This window comes from Aegilops tauschii, chromosome 5 (genome assembly GCF_002575655.3).
Source record: "Aegilops tauschii subsp. strangulata cultivar AL8/78 chromosome 5, Aet v6.0, whole genome shotgun sequence".
In the NCBI taxonomy this organism is placed as follows: domain Eukaryota; kingdom Viridiplantae; phylum Streptophyta; class Magnoliopsida; order Poales; family Poaceae; genus Aegilops; species Aegilops tauschii.
Window position 1 is genome coordinate 424,273,690 of NC_053039.3, and position 13,132 is coordinate 424,286,821.

General features: G+C 52.3%; 2 protein-coding genes across 2 annotated transcripts; both read left to right on the forward strand.

The window, feature by feature from the left end:
* Positions 1-9,028: 9,028 nt before the first annotated feature.
* On the forward strand, positions 9,029-9,574 carry LOC109768079 (RING-H2 finger protein ATL78-like). The gene has a single exon (XM_020326812.1). It carries the CDS (start codon positions 9,029-9,031, stop codon positions 9,572-9,574), a length of 546 nt encoding a protein of 181 aa, XP_020182401.1.
* Positions 9,575-11,178: 1,604 nt separating this feature from the next.
* On the forward strand, positions 11,179-12,186 carry LOC141022941 (uncharacterized). Its single transcript, XM_073499231.1, has one exon. The coding sequence runs from the start codon at positions 11,179-11,181 to the stop codon at positions 12,184-12,186; it is 1,008 nt and encodes a 335-aa protein (XP_073355332.1).
* Positions 12,187-13,132: the final 946 nt, after the last annotated feature.

Here is a 13,132-nt window from a genome sequence, read left to right on the forward strand (position 1 = left end):
GTGATATGAGGTGTTACCGGCTCGATCGATGTGACTTGGAATCGGGGTCCTGACAGTGTTGGTATCAGAGCCTGACTGCCTGTAGGATTACCAAGCCAAACTGGTCGAAGCTCAAGTCTAGAAATGCTTTAGTTATATAGGGGAATTGATTGTGGAAGGGAACATAAGGCTCTTTTTACTCCTTTACCTTATGCCCTTCTGATCTGAGTCAACCTCTTCCTTTCTACGGGGATTAAGAACTAGCCTTCTAATCTTTCTATCAGGATCACGTGTTACTAATCCATAGACTTATAGGATTGATGGATTTAAGCCTCATTTCAGTCTCTACTACTTCAGTGTGTTGACAATTGATCTCAGAACCTTGATATTGTGATGTTAAGTGGTTATGCCACCATTTTCGCTGGATGTCTCAAATCTTTTTTAGCATTTATAGCCGTTATGCTGTCCGAGTCATCCCAGGTTTCTATATAGTCTGATGCATTTGCAAATCCCTTCTTTACATTCCCAATGTCCCTTTGGGCCAGCTCAACCACACTAATCGGTGAGTTGAGGTACTCTATTGCCTCGAAATATATGTTGGAGCTATTATATGACCCTATGTGTTTTAGGGAGTCACCTAGTAATCTAGCCATGTGTTGTGTTCCCAGTGTGATGATTCTGGCCACCATTCTCGAAGGCATCCCGTGATACCATTTAGTTAGTAGGCATTCTATTCCTGGGTTCTTGAACCCAATATTCACCCTACTTACTTCATGTTGATAGTGTTTGCTAGTTCCTTTAGGATGTTAGTAACCTTTGCGATAGTCCTCGAGGTCCGTGGTATTTCCTTCTTCCAAATACCATGAACCATCCTTGGCAGAAATTCGTTTGAATCAAAAGATCACAACTATACTGCTCTTGATGAGTTCTCCATTATACTTGTGACTCTGCCAGTTCTACCCTTCTGCATGGGTTAACCAGAAGAGATATGTTGAACTCGTTCGACATGCTAGTCTATGCACCCACAACTCGGAAAATCGTATGTTCCTTTGAGTTGTCCCTCTTTAGTTGTTTTCTGACCTCTGTCTATCAATTGATAGTCAGGACTAGTTGTGCATTCGTGTTATCGATGCCTATTATTCTTGTGGTCCGTCAAGCCATTCTATTCCAAAATGACTAGGAGAAACAAACTCCAGTACCTTATTCATATCTAGGATTGGGTAAAAGGAGTTGTATTCCGTGGATCAAAATGCCAACCCAGCTTTTGCTCTGTTCTACCTTGGAGTGTTACCATCTTTATGTCAAGAATGTCATGAGAATTGCACCACCTCTTATGAATTCTTGACGCGGTGATACTTCTCGCCATCATTATTCATTCTTCGGTCCCGTGTTGTTGTAACCGGAATGTCGACAAGTGAACTGTGATGTGTGAAATCAATACTCCTAGCAACCTCGTTGCTTGGTAGTAAATGGACAATATTCTCATTCTTAGCGTGTTGGTTATTGGATCATCATTCTAAGACAGATTGTGCTACCTTGTCCTTATTTATGGTGCACTCTTCGATCTTTGAGTTAGGATTGAATTCCTTGCTCTTCTGTTCATGTCGTCTTGCCTTGAAAAGCAAGTTTTTTCTCGAGCTTAATAACATATCGGTGGTTCGTGATTCTTCGAATATCTTCTCGGAGGTATCACCAAGTTGTCCCCTGACCGTTATGTTGAGCTCGTGATCAAGATGGTTTCTTGCAAACCACCCTTTCTCCAAGAATCCGTGTTGGATACCCCTGAGCTAGTTGGTTAAGCCAAACAACAACTTGGAGAGTTGGAAGATAAAAGCTTGTCTGACTTAGTTCATGTTAAGGGATATCTTCTTGTGTGTGTGTGTGTGTGTATGTGTTGAAGAAAGATGATATCTTCATCGATTGGTCCTCGTGATCAGTTGTTGGATTTATTGTCTTACCCAATCCTTTGATTTGAGTATGGGTTATCGTCAAATCAAAATCAGAACCAACGATGTTCGTAATGTTGTCTTACTCGTGGTTGATCCCTCAAGCATACACCATTATATCTTTTGGTCTGACCAATGCTATCACTTTGCTCACATAGTTATGGAATTCCATCTTCATGGAAATCTTTATGATTTGTTGTTGAGCCCATCAGCAGCATTTTATCTTCTCCATAATTCATGTTGAACATCAAGCTAGTGTTGGAAACTTTTGTAAGCATTTTCTTCGTGTTCCGTTCATGAAGCCTATGTTTGGATGAAAGAAGTGACTTCCTCTAACTCATGTGCATTTGATGCAAGTTGTCGCCGTGAACTCGAGAAAGCTTGTTTTTGCTTCCTCTGGAATCATCCCAAGTCAGTCATGCACGTGCGAAGTATTCTATGGTCTGATAGACTGATCATCTTCATTCCATATGTATTTCCTAGCACACCAAGCCACTGATTGATTTGTTCAAGGAGAAGAAGTTCCTTCTTAAGAGCTAACCCGGGCTTATAAAAGGACTTCGATATCATCAATAATGGTTCCCAATCGGAACTCGGTAGTGTTGCGTTGTAAGACTACTATGTGGTCATGCTTGTCTTGGACAACGTGTTCACATGTATGTAGCAGAACCAGCTCATGTTTTGGAGCTTGCTATCGTAGTTCATCTCCCGAGAATCTCGCAACGCCATCTCGTCGATTTGTGTTGCAATATTTCATTTTTCTCTCTAGACTGGATAAGTCTGGAATATCCTGACACCAACCAGATCTGAATCTCAAGCAGATATGATGGTTGGAACATTCCCAACATCTACCTTTGGTTCCCAGCTTGCACCGCCATTGTGCCAATTCCCATGGGCTGCCCTCTCGGTAATTGTTGTTTAGGATCATCTTCAAAAGTGGTCCTACCATGGGTCCCATCCATTCCCGATGATAAGCAAAATCATCCATCACGTTGTCTTCAACAAGGTAGTCCACATCATCCATTCGAATCCGGATATGCCATTCCTTTGAACTCCGCCAAACGATCGATTGTGATTGCCTTAGGCTGGTATAAAGAGTTTCAATGATCTAGATATCAAAATTAATTCTTTTTTCCATTTAAGGGAATAACTCTACGGGGCACCTCCCCCGAGGTGCCTCGTTATGGGATCATGGCAATTATTTCCTCGCCACCTTGACACCATCCACCATCTCTCTAAGCGTGGGATTGTTGCCCACCAAATCAAACCTCGTCGTTTGTTCTTCCATCCCTCTCGATGTGTTTTGTGTCTCAACTCGAGATTTTTCAACATCTCATTCCGCGGGTTGATCTTGTATAGCTTGATCTTCGAGAAGATCAATCCTAGTAGAGTTTCTTTCCGTTGTCACCGCGTGGATGAAGATCTCAAAAGCGAGGATGTCAAGATCAACGTATGCAAAGAATCAACAACCTTATGAGGTGCAACCTGGATCGCGAAGATTGTGTTGGTCTTGTGCCCCCTCTGTCTTCTTACCTCACGTCTTGAATCTCGGGACGAGATTCTTGTTTAGTGGGGGTGAGTTGTCACAGCCCTAGATCTTTGCTTGTAATTAGTTGCATCTGCATCCATGTCATCATGTTTAATTTCAGATGAACTTGAAATGGGGATGTCCAAACCCTAGCACCAAATGGAATTCAAATAGGTTCAACCTAAAAATACTTTCACTGAACCTGAAATGTCCATCATAAATGTTCATCATTTTTGTTTTGGTCCAGAACCTCTGCCAAAAATGGTGCACACTTTTGTAGGACGCTCTGGGTTATTGAATTAAACCATACAGTATTTGTACTTGGACATTTAAATGCTATAAATAATTTTAAATGTCCAAGTAATCATGAAAGGAAATGAGGGCTGCTGGAAATATTCCAAACAGTGCCCACAAACAGTTTCATGATTTTTGGAAATGCTCTGGCATTTTTAATAAAGCCATCAAGTTACAGAATAATAGAAAAGAGAAATAAATGGAAAGAACAGAAACTTACCTGGGCCAACTCAACTGTGCAGCCACCTGGCGGCCCAAGTGGCCGGCCCAGCCACCTGGCCCCCTCCCCTGTCGTCTTCCTCCTTGCCAGGAGGACGAGCGCGTGGCCGATGCACGCCGGCGCACGCCCCACCACCTCCTGCTGGCCGCTTCGCCCTGGCCTCTTCGGGTGATGCCATGCAGCCCCCCCGACCTCTCTCTCACTCTCCCCGAGCTTCCCCCTCCTCTGCTCTCTTTCCTCCTGTGCCCGAGCGTCGTCGTCGCCGCCGCTCGCTGTTGCCGTGGCCACAGCCACTGCCTCGCCTCGCCGAAGCGCTCAGAAGCTCCGCCTCGACCCCCTCTTCCTCCCCACCGAGCCACGCCCCGCCGGAAGCCCTGCAACGTCGTCCCCGACCTCATCTTCAACCTCTGACCACCTGTGAACTCATCAGGGATTCGCGAGCTCCAGCCCCTCCCCGGCCTCGCCGTTGCCTCTGCTGGATTCACCGTGAGCCCCTGCCCCTTTCCCCTCTCTCCCCGTGCTCGTCCGCGCCTTCTAACCATCGTGGCCGTCGGAGCCGACAGCTCCTCGCCGCCGATCATGTCGCCACCGCGACTACGGCCGTGCAAGCACGCGTCCGAGCCCACTTCTGCACTCGCTGCACTCCCGCGAGTCGATCACGACCATCCACGGCTCCGGACATGCCCCGCAACGCGCAAACCGCCGTTGGCCGAACCCCGGCCGCCGCCGCGAGCTCGCTTCCGACGAGCTTGGTCCACCCCAGCTGCTCCCGCTTGCCCCGTTAGATGCGCGCGATCGCCAGCTCCCCATAGAGCCTCTCCGCCACTCATTTGGTTGCCTGAGCTGCGATTCCGAGCACCTCCGCCGTCTCTGGCGTCGCCGGCGACAAGCCGTGGACCATGTCCGGCGAGGTTGACTCGTTTGACCTGGGGTTTGACCCCCCAGGGTCACTGACGGCAGGCCCGTCCCTGTTAATATTTAGTTAGATTTAGATTAGTGCTAATTAACCCTGACAGGTAGTTTAGATACTGACCAGTGGGCCCAGGCCATAGTTAACCTAGGTTAGTACTAAAGTAACACTAACTACTCTGTTAGTTAGTTGTTACACTGACATGTGGGTCCCAGCCGTCAGGTTTGACCTGGGCTGGCGCCTTTGACCTGCTGACATCACCCCGACGTCATGCTGACGCAGTTAACCTTTTTCTAGATTTATTCTTATTCAGGAAATTCCAGAAGTGGGCCCGGCGGCGCATCCGCGCGTGCACGACGACCTCCTCCTTGGACAGGCAGTGCAGGCGCTTGTCGTAGTTCTCGCGGCCGCCGAAGAGCCCGCCTCACATCCTCCCCAGCATCACTCCTCCCTCCTTCTTCTTCTGCGCTCCTCCTTTCCCTTGCCCTTGGCCTCCACCGATCTGGAGAGGCGACCTCCGACGAGGCTTGTGGCGCCCCCATCCTCACCGACGCGGTTGATCCGCGTCGCCCATGCCTCCGACAACCACGACGCGAACCCGCGGAGGCACGCGCACACCCGGCGACGCCCTCCCTCTCTAGCTGCTTCCTTCACAGTGGGAGGATGGCCTGGGCGAGCGGCGGCGGTGGCCATCTTCTTCCTCCCCCTAGCCTCATGTTCCTCTCCCCGTTGCTCCCCCGTCGAGCTCGAGCTCGTCCATGGCCGCCGTCGCAGGCGGGGTGGGACGGCGGGGCCGCGGTCATCGGCCACGGCCACGGCGAGCGGGACGGGCGGGGGCAGGGAGGAGAGAGGTCCACCGCGGCGTGGTCTGAGGGGCGTCGGCGGCAGCGATGTGAGCGGGGCGGCAGCGATGTGAGCGGGGCGGCGAGGTCTGAGGGAGGGAGAGGGAGGGGAGAAGGCGGGGCGAGCGGGGGCTGGGACGCGGGAGGACGAGCGGAGAGAGGAGGCTAGGGTTCACCACGGGAGCGGCCCCCTTTTATACCCCCTACGTGAAATGACCGAAATGCCCTGGTGGGGGCATGGTATTTACATTCTGTTGCCATTCGAATTTTATCCGATGGCTCATAAATATCCGATGCCTCACGTGAGCCGAGCCCGAGATCCGACGGCTGGAATCGCATCAGGAAAATGATCGGACGGCCGAGAATCCCTAATCGCTGAGGAGCGCCCGATGGAACCTGAGTTCTTGTTTCTGGATGTAGCAAATCTTTGTTCTACATTTAGAGCATCTACAGTTGGACGCTCCAAATCCGATGCCTCAAGCGCCCGTGGACGCGGCCAGACGCGTCTTGACCGGTTAAATCTAAAATTTTCCTTCTCATAACCGGACACCTTAACTAGCATACCTCAAATCCATACAAACTCATTCAACTAGTAAACGATGCATTTACACATCGTCCGGCTACTACATTACAACATGTCATCGGACTACCAGAATTTGGCATGGTTGGCTATGGTGGACAAGATCATCCCCGGTTGCCCTTGCCAGCGCCATTGCCTTCCTTCTCGCGAAAGTACCGGTCGAAGACGCGGTAGAGACCAAGCCGGATCTGCTCGTCGCCGGAGCTGTCACCGTTGTTATCCTCCTTCTCCTCCTTTGGTGCTAGTCCGTCTATGGCACCAACCGCATGATTCTGCTCTCGGGCGAGGGCGCGCATGTTCCTCCGCTGCCGCTTCTTCACAATGCGGGCGCAGATAGCTTCCTCCTCTACAGCCGGCCGCGCCGCCGCATCAGCCGCCTCTGCTGCCGCCATGTCGGCAGCGAGTCGACCCTCCGCGACCCTTATCCTCTCTGTCCCACGGTGGGCACAACGGTCCTGGTGGGGCTCATACTCCGTCCGACTGGTGATGGGGAAGGAGAGATTTGAAGGCTGTCGGACCGCGATGATCTAGGCCTAGAGGATCCAAGCGCCTGTTGAGCCGATGCTATGGAGTCGCACCGGACAAATCCCGCCATCGGCCGGGCACTGTCCTCTCGGGAGCGGCGGAGTGCAATGTGGACGACCATTCCCTCCTCCAACCCGCACGGGATGACACCCGAGTCGACGGATCCGAACTGGTCGGAGTCCGATCCACTGCCTGCCATGCCAGAGAAGGCCGGAAATCGCCGGAGGTGAGCTCGGGTGACGGAGGGGACGAATATGGGGGCGCCATGTTTGAGGGGTGCTGGTCAGCCCTGTCGTTTGATGCCTGTCCGAGGCGCCCGTCTTGGTTGATTTGACCTGGCCGTCCGCCCGGACGTTTGAGGTGGGTTTAGGGCGCCTGACTGTAGATGCTTTTAGATCATGAAATTGTAGTCCTCTTGGTCTTTGGTGCATGGAATATTTTTATTTATCTCTCCCGTGAACAAAAGAGAAAGGAATGTTTCACTCTTTTATAACTGGCAGTAGGGACGGGTACAACGTAATACCCATACTTGTGCTACTTTTGACAACGGAGTGGGGCCGGGCACCACGTAATACCTATACTTGTGCCACACTGCCACTTGACAGTCGTAGGCGCGAGCTTTCACTACCAGATAGATAGGATTCCTGAACTTTACCCAATGCCTTATCATCCAACAAAGCATACTCATTCGCAACAAAAAAGAAAATCCAACAAAGTATGCTTGCACAGCGGCAGCCCCTATATATGCACCACGTACAAAGGAGAGAGCGACAGACAGACAGACGGACACAGGCATCAATCCAGTTCGAATAGCTTGAACCAGAGGCCGGGCGAACTCTGATCGATTGAGCCGGGTGGACATCTCTCAGATTACATAAGAGCAACTCCAACGGGCTGACCCAAACGGACGCATTTTTGTCCGCTTTCTGTCCGCTTAGGTCGGCCGCCCGCCGTCCGCCCTTTTTTAGTTTTGGGTCGCCAATGTGCCCAACAGGCCGATCCATTTCATGACCGTGCGTGCTTTAGATCATGCCAGCGGCCATGCCGTCGCCCTGGTTTTGGCGCTCCAGCGCACGGGAAAGGTTCGCGCGCGCGGGGAAAGCGGCCTAGCGCGCGCTGGTTTTCGTGCTCCAGCGCGCGGGAAAGGTTCGCGCGCGCGCTGCGGCCGGCGCTCGTTATAAGAAGGCGCTCCCTCCATACTCTGCCCCGCTCGTTGTCCGCCGCCCACTCGTCTCGCCTCTGCGCCACCATGTCGATCCGCGCCTGGGCGCTTCGGATTTTTGCGGTGTCCGTGAGCGCCGCTCCGGCGCCTTCTCCTCCGAGATCTGGTTTCGCGAGAAACGTCTCATCCTCGGCACCTTCGACACCGCAGAGGAGGCGGCCCGCACGCACGACGCGGCGGCGTGGCGCCTCCTGAGGCCTCGTCGGGATATGAATTTTCCCGACATGTCGAGCCAGCGGGCGCAGGATCTGGCGCCTCTCCCGCGGCTTTTCACCGACGAGGATCGTCGTGTCCACCGGAGGCGGCAGCGTCGCCTCGCCATTGCCGAGATGGACGTGGAAGCCATGGTGGTGTGGCGCGAACGCTTCCCGCAGGACATCGTCGACGAGCACCAGTTCTACAAGCAAAGGAGGTTGGAGAGGGACGCGAGGAGGACGGAGCGAGCCGCCTATCGGGAGGACACGCGTTCGCGGAAGCAGGCCGCTCAATTGAAACTGAAGCTACGAGAAACGTCGGGTTGGGACTTTGAAGACGAGCAGCATGCTGACGCCTACAATCAGACGTCGGAGGAGGACATTACCGAGTCGGAGTCAGAAAGTGACGAGTAGTGGTCTTTTTTTTATCTGTGTACGCTAGAACTATCTATGTATCCATTTTATCGGAAAAAATGGCCGGCGGCGTCGGCGACGAAGCAGGCGGGCGAGGGTGTGTTGTTTGATGTGGAGAGGCCAATCCAATGTGCCACCGACCAGCGGGCCCAGTGAGGAAAGAGGGCGAGCGCGCGCGCGTCCGTCTTGTGTCCGCGCCGACGCAAATCTGGCTCAAAAATGGGCCGGAATGGGTCGGCAGGCGGACAAAAGCGGATGCACGTCCGTTTGGGTCGTCGTGTTGGGCCGATTTTTTTGTCCGCACCGATTCAAACGGACGGTCGCGGACGAAATTGGTCGCCCTATTGAAGTTGCTCTAACTTCATCTATCAACCATGGGATGTCCTGATTCGGAGGCGCCGGCGTCGAGCGTCGCCCACGGAGTTGAAGGAGGCGCGGCGGCACCGGCTGGGGCGTACTCAGCTTTCGAGACCAACGTGGTGATCATCCTGGCCGCGGTCTTCTTCGGGCTGCTCCTCGTCATCGCGCTCAACTCGCTGGCGCGGTGCGCGCTCCGGCGCGTGTGCCGCGAGGCCGCGGCCGCTGCCGGCGAGGGCCGGGCGTCGGCGTGGGTGGCCTGCAGCGGCAGCGGCATTAAGAGGCACGTCCTCAGGGGCCTCCCCATGGAGGTGTACGCCTGCGGGGAGGACATCGACGACGTGTGCGCCATATGCCTAAGCGAGTTCGTGGACGGGGAGAAGGTGCGCGTGCTGCCGCTGTGCAGGCACGGCTTCCACGTCCGCTGCGTGGACGCCTGGCTGGTGTCCCATGGCTCCTGTCCCACATGCCGGCGGCCGGTCATCGAGAAGGGCGCCAGCGGCGTCGTCGAAAGCCAGCGCCCTGCAGAGACGAACACGGTCATCACCGTGGCGATCGTGTGAGTTTTTGGCGCGACGAAGCATGCCATTTCTGCCGATCATCACAGTTCTGCATGCGCACGCTCTTGTGGAAGTTTCCGGCGCTGCTTACGACGGGAATGTATATACAGTATAATCGAAATGCTCAATTGCTCATGTAAATATTCAACGGCGCAAAGCGCTAGCAGTAATTTCCTCAAAACCCTAATACCCCTTGGTGGCGACTAGGGTTCGGTGGACTCGACTGGGCCCACAGATCTCATCGGCGGGGCGCACCGGCGATCTCTGGGACTATTGTTTCAGCGTCCGCCAGGAACGGACGGCGAGGAGGCGGCGCCCTCTCTCCCCGCTCAGCTCGAGCGCAAATGGAGGAGGCGCTCGGCAAGTTGGATATCTCGGAGGAGGAAGCGACACTTCTGGTGATCGATGACTCCGACGATGGTGCGCCGCCGAAGTGGCTTCTGGCGGGCAAGGTGCTATTCAGGAATCTGTTTCACATACATACAATCTCCAATGCACTCCGCCCTGCTTGGGGAAACCCTAGAGGCCTGGTTTTTCGTCCTCTGGGAGAGAACATGTTTGCTGCTGAATTTGAGACTAAACATGATCGAGACCGAGTCTGGGAAGGGTCTCCATGGCACATCAACAAGCATGCAGTAATCCTGTAGGAATTCGAGGAACACATGCAACCTTCAGAACTAAAGTTTGATAAATTGCCTGTTTGGGCTCGGGTAGTGAATCTACACTATAATTTGAGGAACAATACTCGAGGCTTGGCAATAGCTAGACAGATCGACAAGACTGCCTCTATTGTCCAAATTGATCCAGTGGGAGGTTTCTTACGAGCAAGAGTAACCATTGATGTGCAAAAACCTCTCCGTAGATGGATCTTGATCAATTCTCCCCCGCGCCACAAAAATGCAAAGGTGGTCCGCATTCCACCCAGGTTTATCGTAGGGTGGAGCAACAGCCGCTGGCAATCACAGAGCACGGCGAGGCTAATGCAAACATTGTTGAGGAAGAGGGTTTACCCAATCCTACAGCTCAAACCCCGGAGAACCTGAATGAAACTTTCCTTGAGAGGGAACCGAAGAAGAAGAGGCCCACCCCACCATCATCTGAATCATCGGCAGCGGCTGCGAGTCAGCCCTGCCCAAGCCAATGAATGCTATGAGCTAGAACTATCGAGGGCTTGGGAACCCTGAGACAGTTCGTGAGCTTCGCAAGTTAGTGAAGCAAGAAGGCCCCACCTTGCTTTTCGTCATGGAGACAAAGATCAGGGGGAAACGTGTGGAAGATTTGAAGTTTACTTAGGTTTTTTTGGTTGCTTTGCCGTTGACAGTGACGGTTTAAGTGGAGGTATCGGTTTGTTTTGGTCAAAAGATGTTGAAGTTACTTTGGAGAATTTCAGCAAATCGCATATTGATGTCAAGGTCAGTCAGAATGATAAAAATTGGCGCTTTACTGGCTTCTATGGAGAGCCACGTTTGGAGAATCGCCATCACAGTTGGCGGTTTCTTCGCACTCTTTTTGCTGTCCCGCATAGGGCATGGTTATGTTTGGGTGATTTCAATGAAACCCTATTTGCGGACGAGCATTTCAGTATACATGCTAGACCGGAGGCACAGATGCATGCTTTCCACGAGGCGATTTCGGATTGCGCACTTCAGGACCTGGGGTGGCGCGGTGTCCCTTTCACATGTGATAATAGGCAGCAGGGGAACATGAACGTGAAAGCAAGGCTAGACAGGGCCTTTGCCAATGCCGATTTTCTTCAGATGTTCGAGTTCTCAATTGTCAAACATATTAGCAGTGTAGAATCGGATCACTGCTTTTTGCTTGCCGAGTGCCGAGCTACGGCAGCGATGGGCTGGTCCCGGGCGACCCAATCTTTCCGCTACGAAAATGTTTGGCAATCACACGCCGACTATGATGAGAAAGTGCGGAAGATGTGGCAGTCGGGAGCAGGTCAGGGAGGATTGCAAGGCATCGTTGATGCCCTCTCCATGGTTCAGAGTGAGCTGGGAGCATGGGGGCATAAAGAGTTTTGGAACATGGAACGCCGAGTGCGTAAACTTCAGAAAAGACTTGAGCGTCTCCGGACTGCTGCAATAGGGTGTGGTCCAAATGACGAGGAGAGGGTTGTCGCCTCACAGCTAAGGGAGGCCCTCCGGCAAGAGGAGATTTGGCTCAAACAGAGATCTCGAGTGCTGTGGCTACATGCAGGTGACCGGAACACTAGCTATTTCCAGGCACAGGCTAGGCAGCGCAAGAGGATCAATCGCATTACCTCATTGGAGTTGGCCGATGGCCATGTGAGTAGTGATCCAGGTGAAGTGAAGGAGGAGATCACTCATTTTTATCATGCCCTTTACCAATCACAAGGCTACAATCCGATGGAGGGGCTGCTGCAATGCGTTCAACCACGGGTCACCGACGATATGAATTATACACTCGAGCGGGAGTACACGGCGGCCGACGTAAAGATAGCATTGTTCGATATGGCGCCTTCCAAAGCGCCCGGTGTGGATGGATTCACCGCGGGTTTTTACCAACGACACTGGGATGGGGGAAGATATCACTTTGGCTATCTTGAGTTTTTTGAACGGAGGAGAATTACCTTTGGGACTGAATGACACAGCAATAACTTTGATCCCTAAAGTCCATCACCCCTAGAAAATCTCACAATATAGACCAATAGCATTGTGCCCTGTTCTGTACAAAATTGCAGTCAAGACAGTGGCCAACTGCGTTCGGCTCATTCTCGATGAAGTCATTGGAGAGGAACAAAGTGCTTTTGTTCGAGGCCGCTTAATCACGGACAATGTTCTAGTGGCCTATTAGTGTATCCACGCCATCAGGAGAAGGAAGAAGGGTAAGAATTTCAGCTGCGCCATCAAACCTGATATGCTGAAAGCATACGATCGTGTGGAATGGTGTTATCTCGAAGCTATGCTGGCCAAACTGGGCTTCGGTGATCGTTTTACTAGCCTCATTATGAAGTGTGTTACATCGGTCAGATTTACCATCAAGGTTAACGGAGAGCTGCTCCCGTACTTCAATCCAACCAGAGGGCTCCGACAAGGATACCTAGTCTCTCCATATCTCTTCCTCATATGCGCCCAAGGCCTCACCTCAATGCTCAATAACTTTGGCGGGGCACGCATTGACAGGGGGATCCGTGTGAGTGTTCATGCACCTTGGGTTAGTCACCTTTTAATTGCTGACGATAGTCTCATTTTCCTCAAAGCTAACACCCAAAGTGCAGAATGGCTCAATGAAATTCTTCATATTTACGCTACTTGCTCCGGCCAAGCAGTGAACCGAGACAAGAGCTCCATCTTCTTCAGTGGCAATACAGAGCAGCCCCTTCGAGCGACCCTCAGACAATCTCTTGGCATTGCAGTTTAGGCGTTCCAACGATATTTGGGACTGCCCACGGCCATTGGTAGAATCACTAGCGGTACATTCAACCACATCAGTGATCGTATCCGCAGCAAGATTGGTGGCTGGTCAGAACGAAACCTTGCTTGTGCGGGAAGGGAAGTGCTGTTGGAAATATGCCCTAGAGGCAATAATAAA

Coding starts and splice junctions, on each gene's coding strand:
- LOC109768079 (XM_020326812.1), top strand. CDS start 9,029: ATGGGATGTCCTGATTCGGAGGCGCCGGCGTCGAGCGTCGCCCACGGA.
- LOC141022941 (XM_073499231.1), top strand. CDS start 11,179: ATGCATGCTTTCCACGAGGCGATTTCGGATTGCGCACTTCAGGACCTG.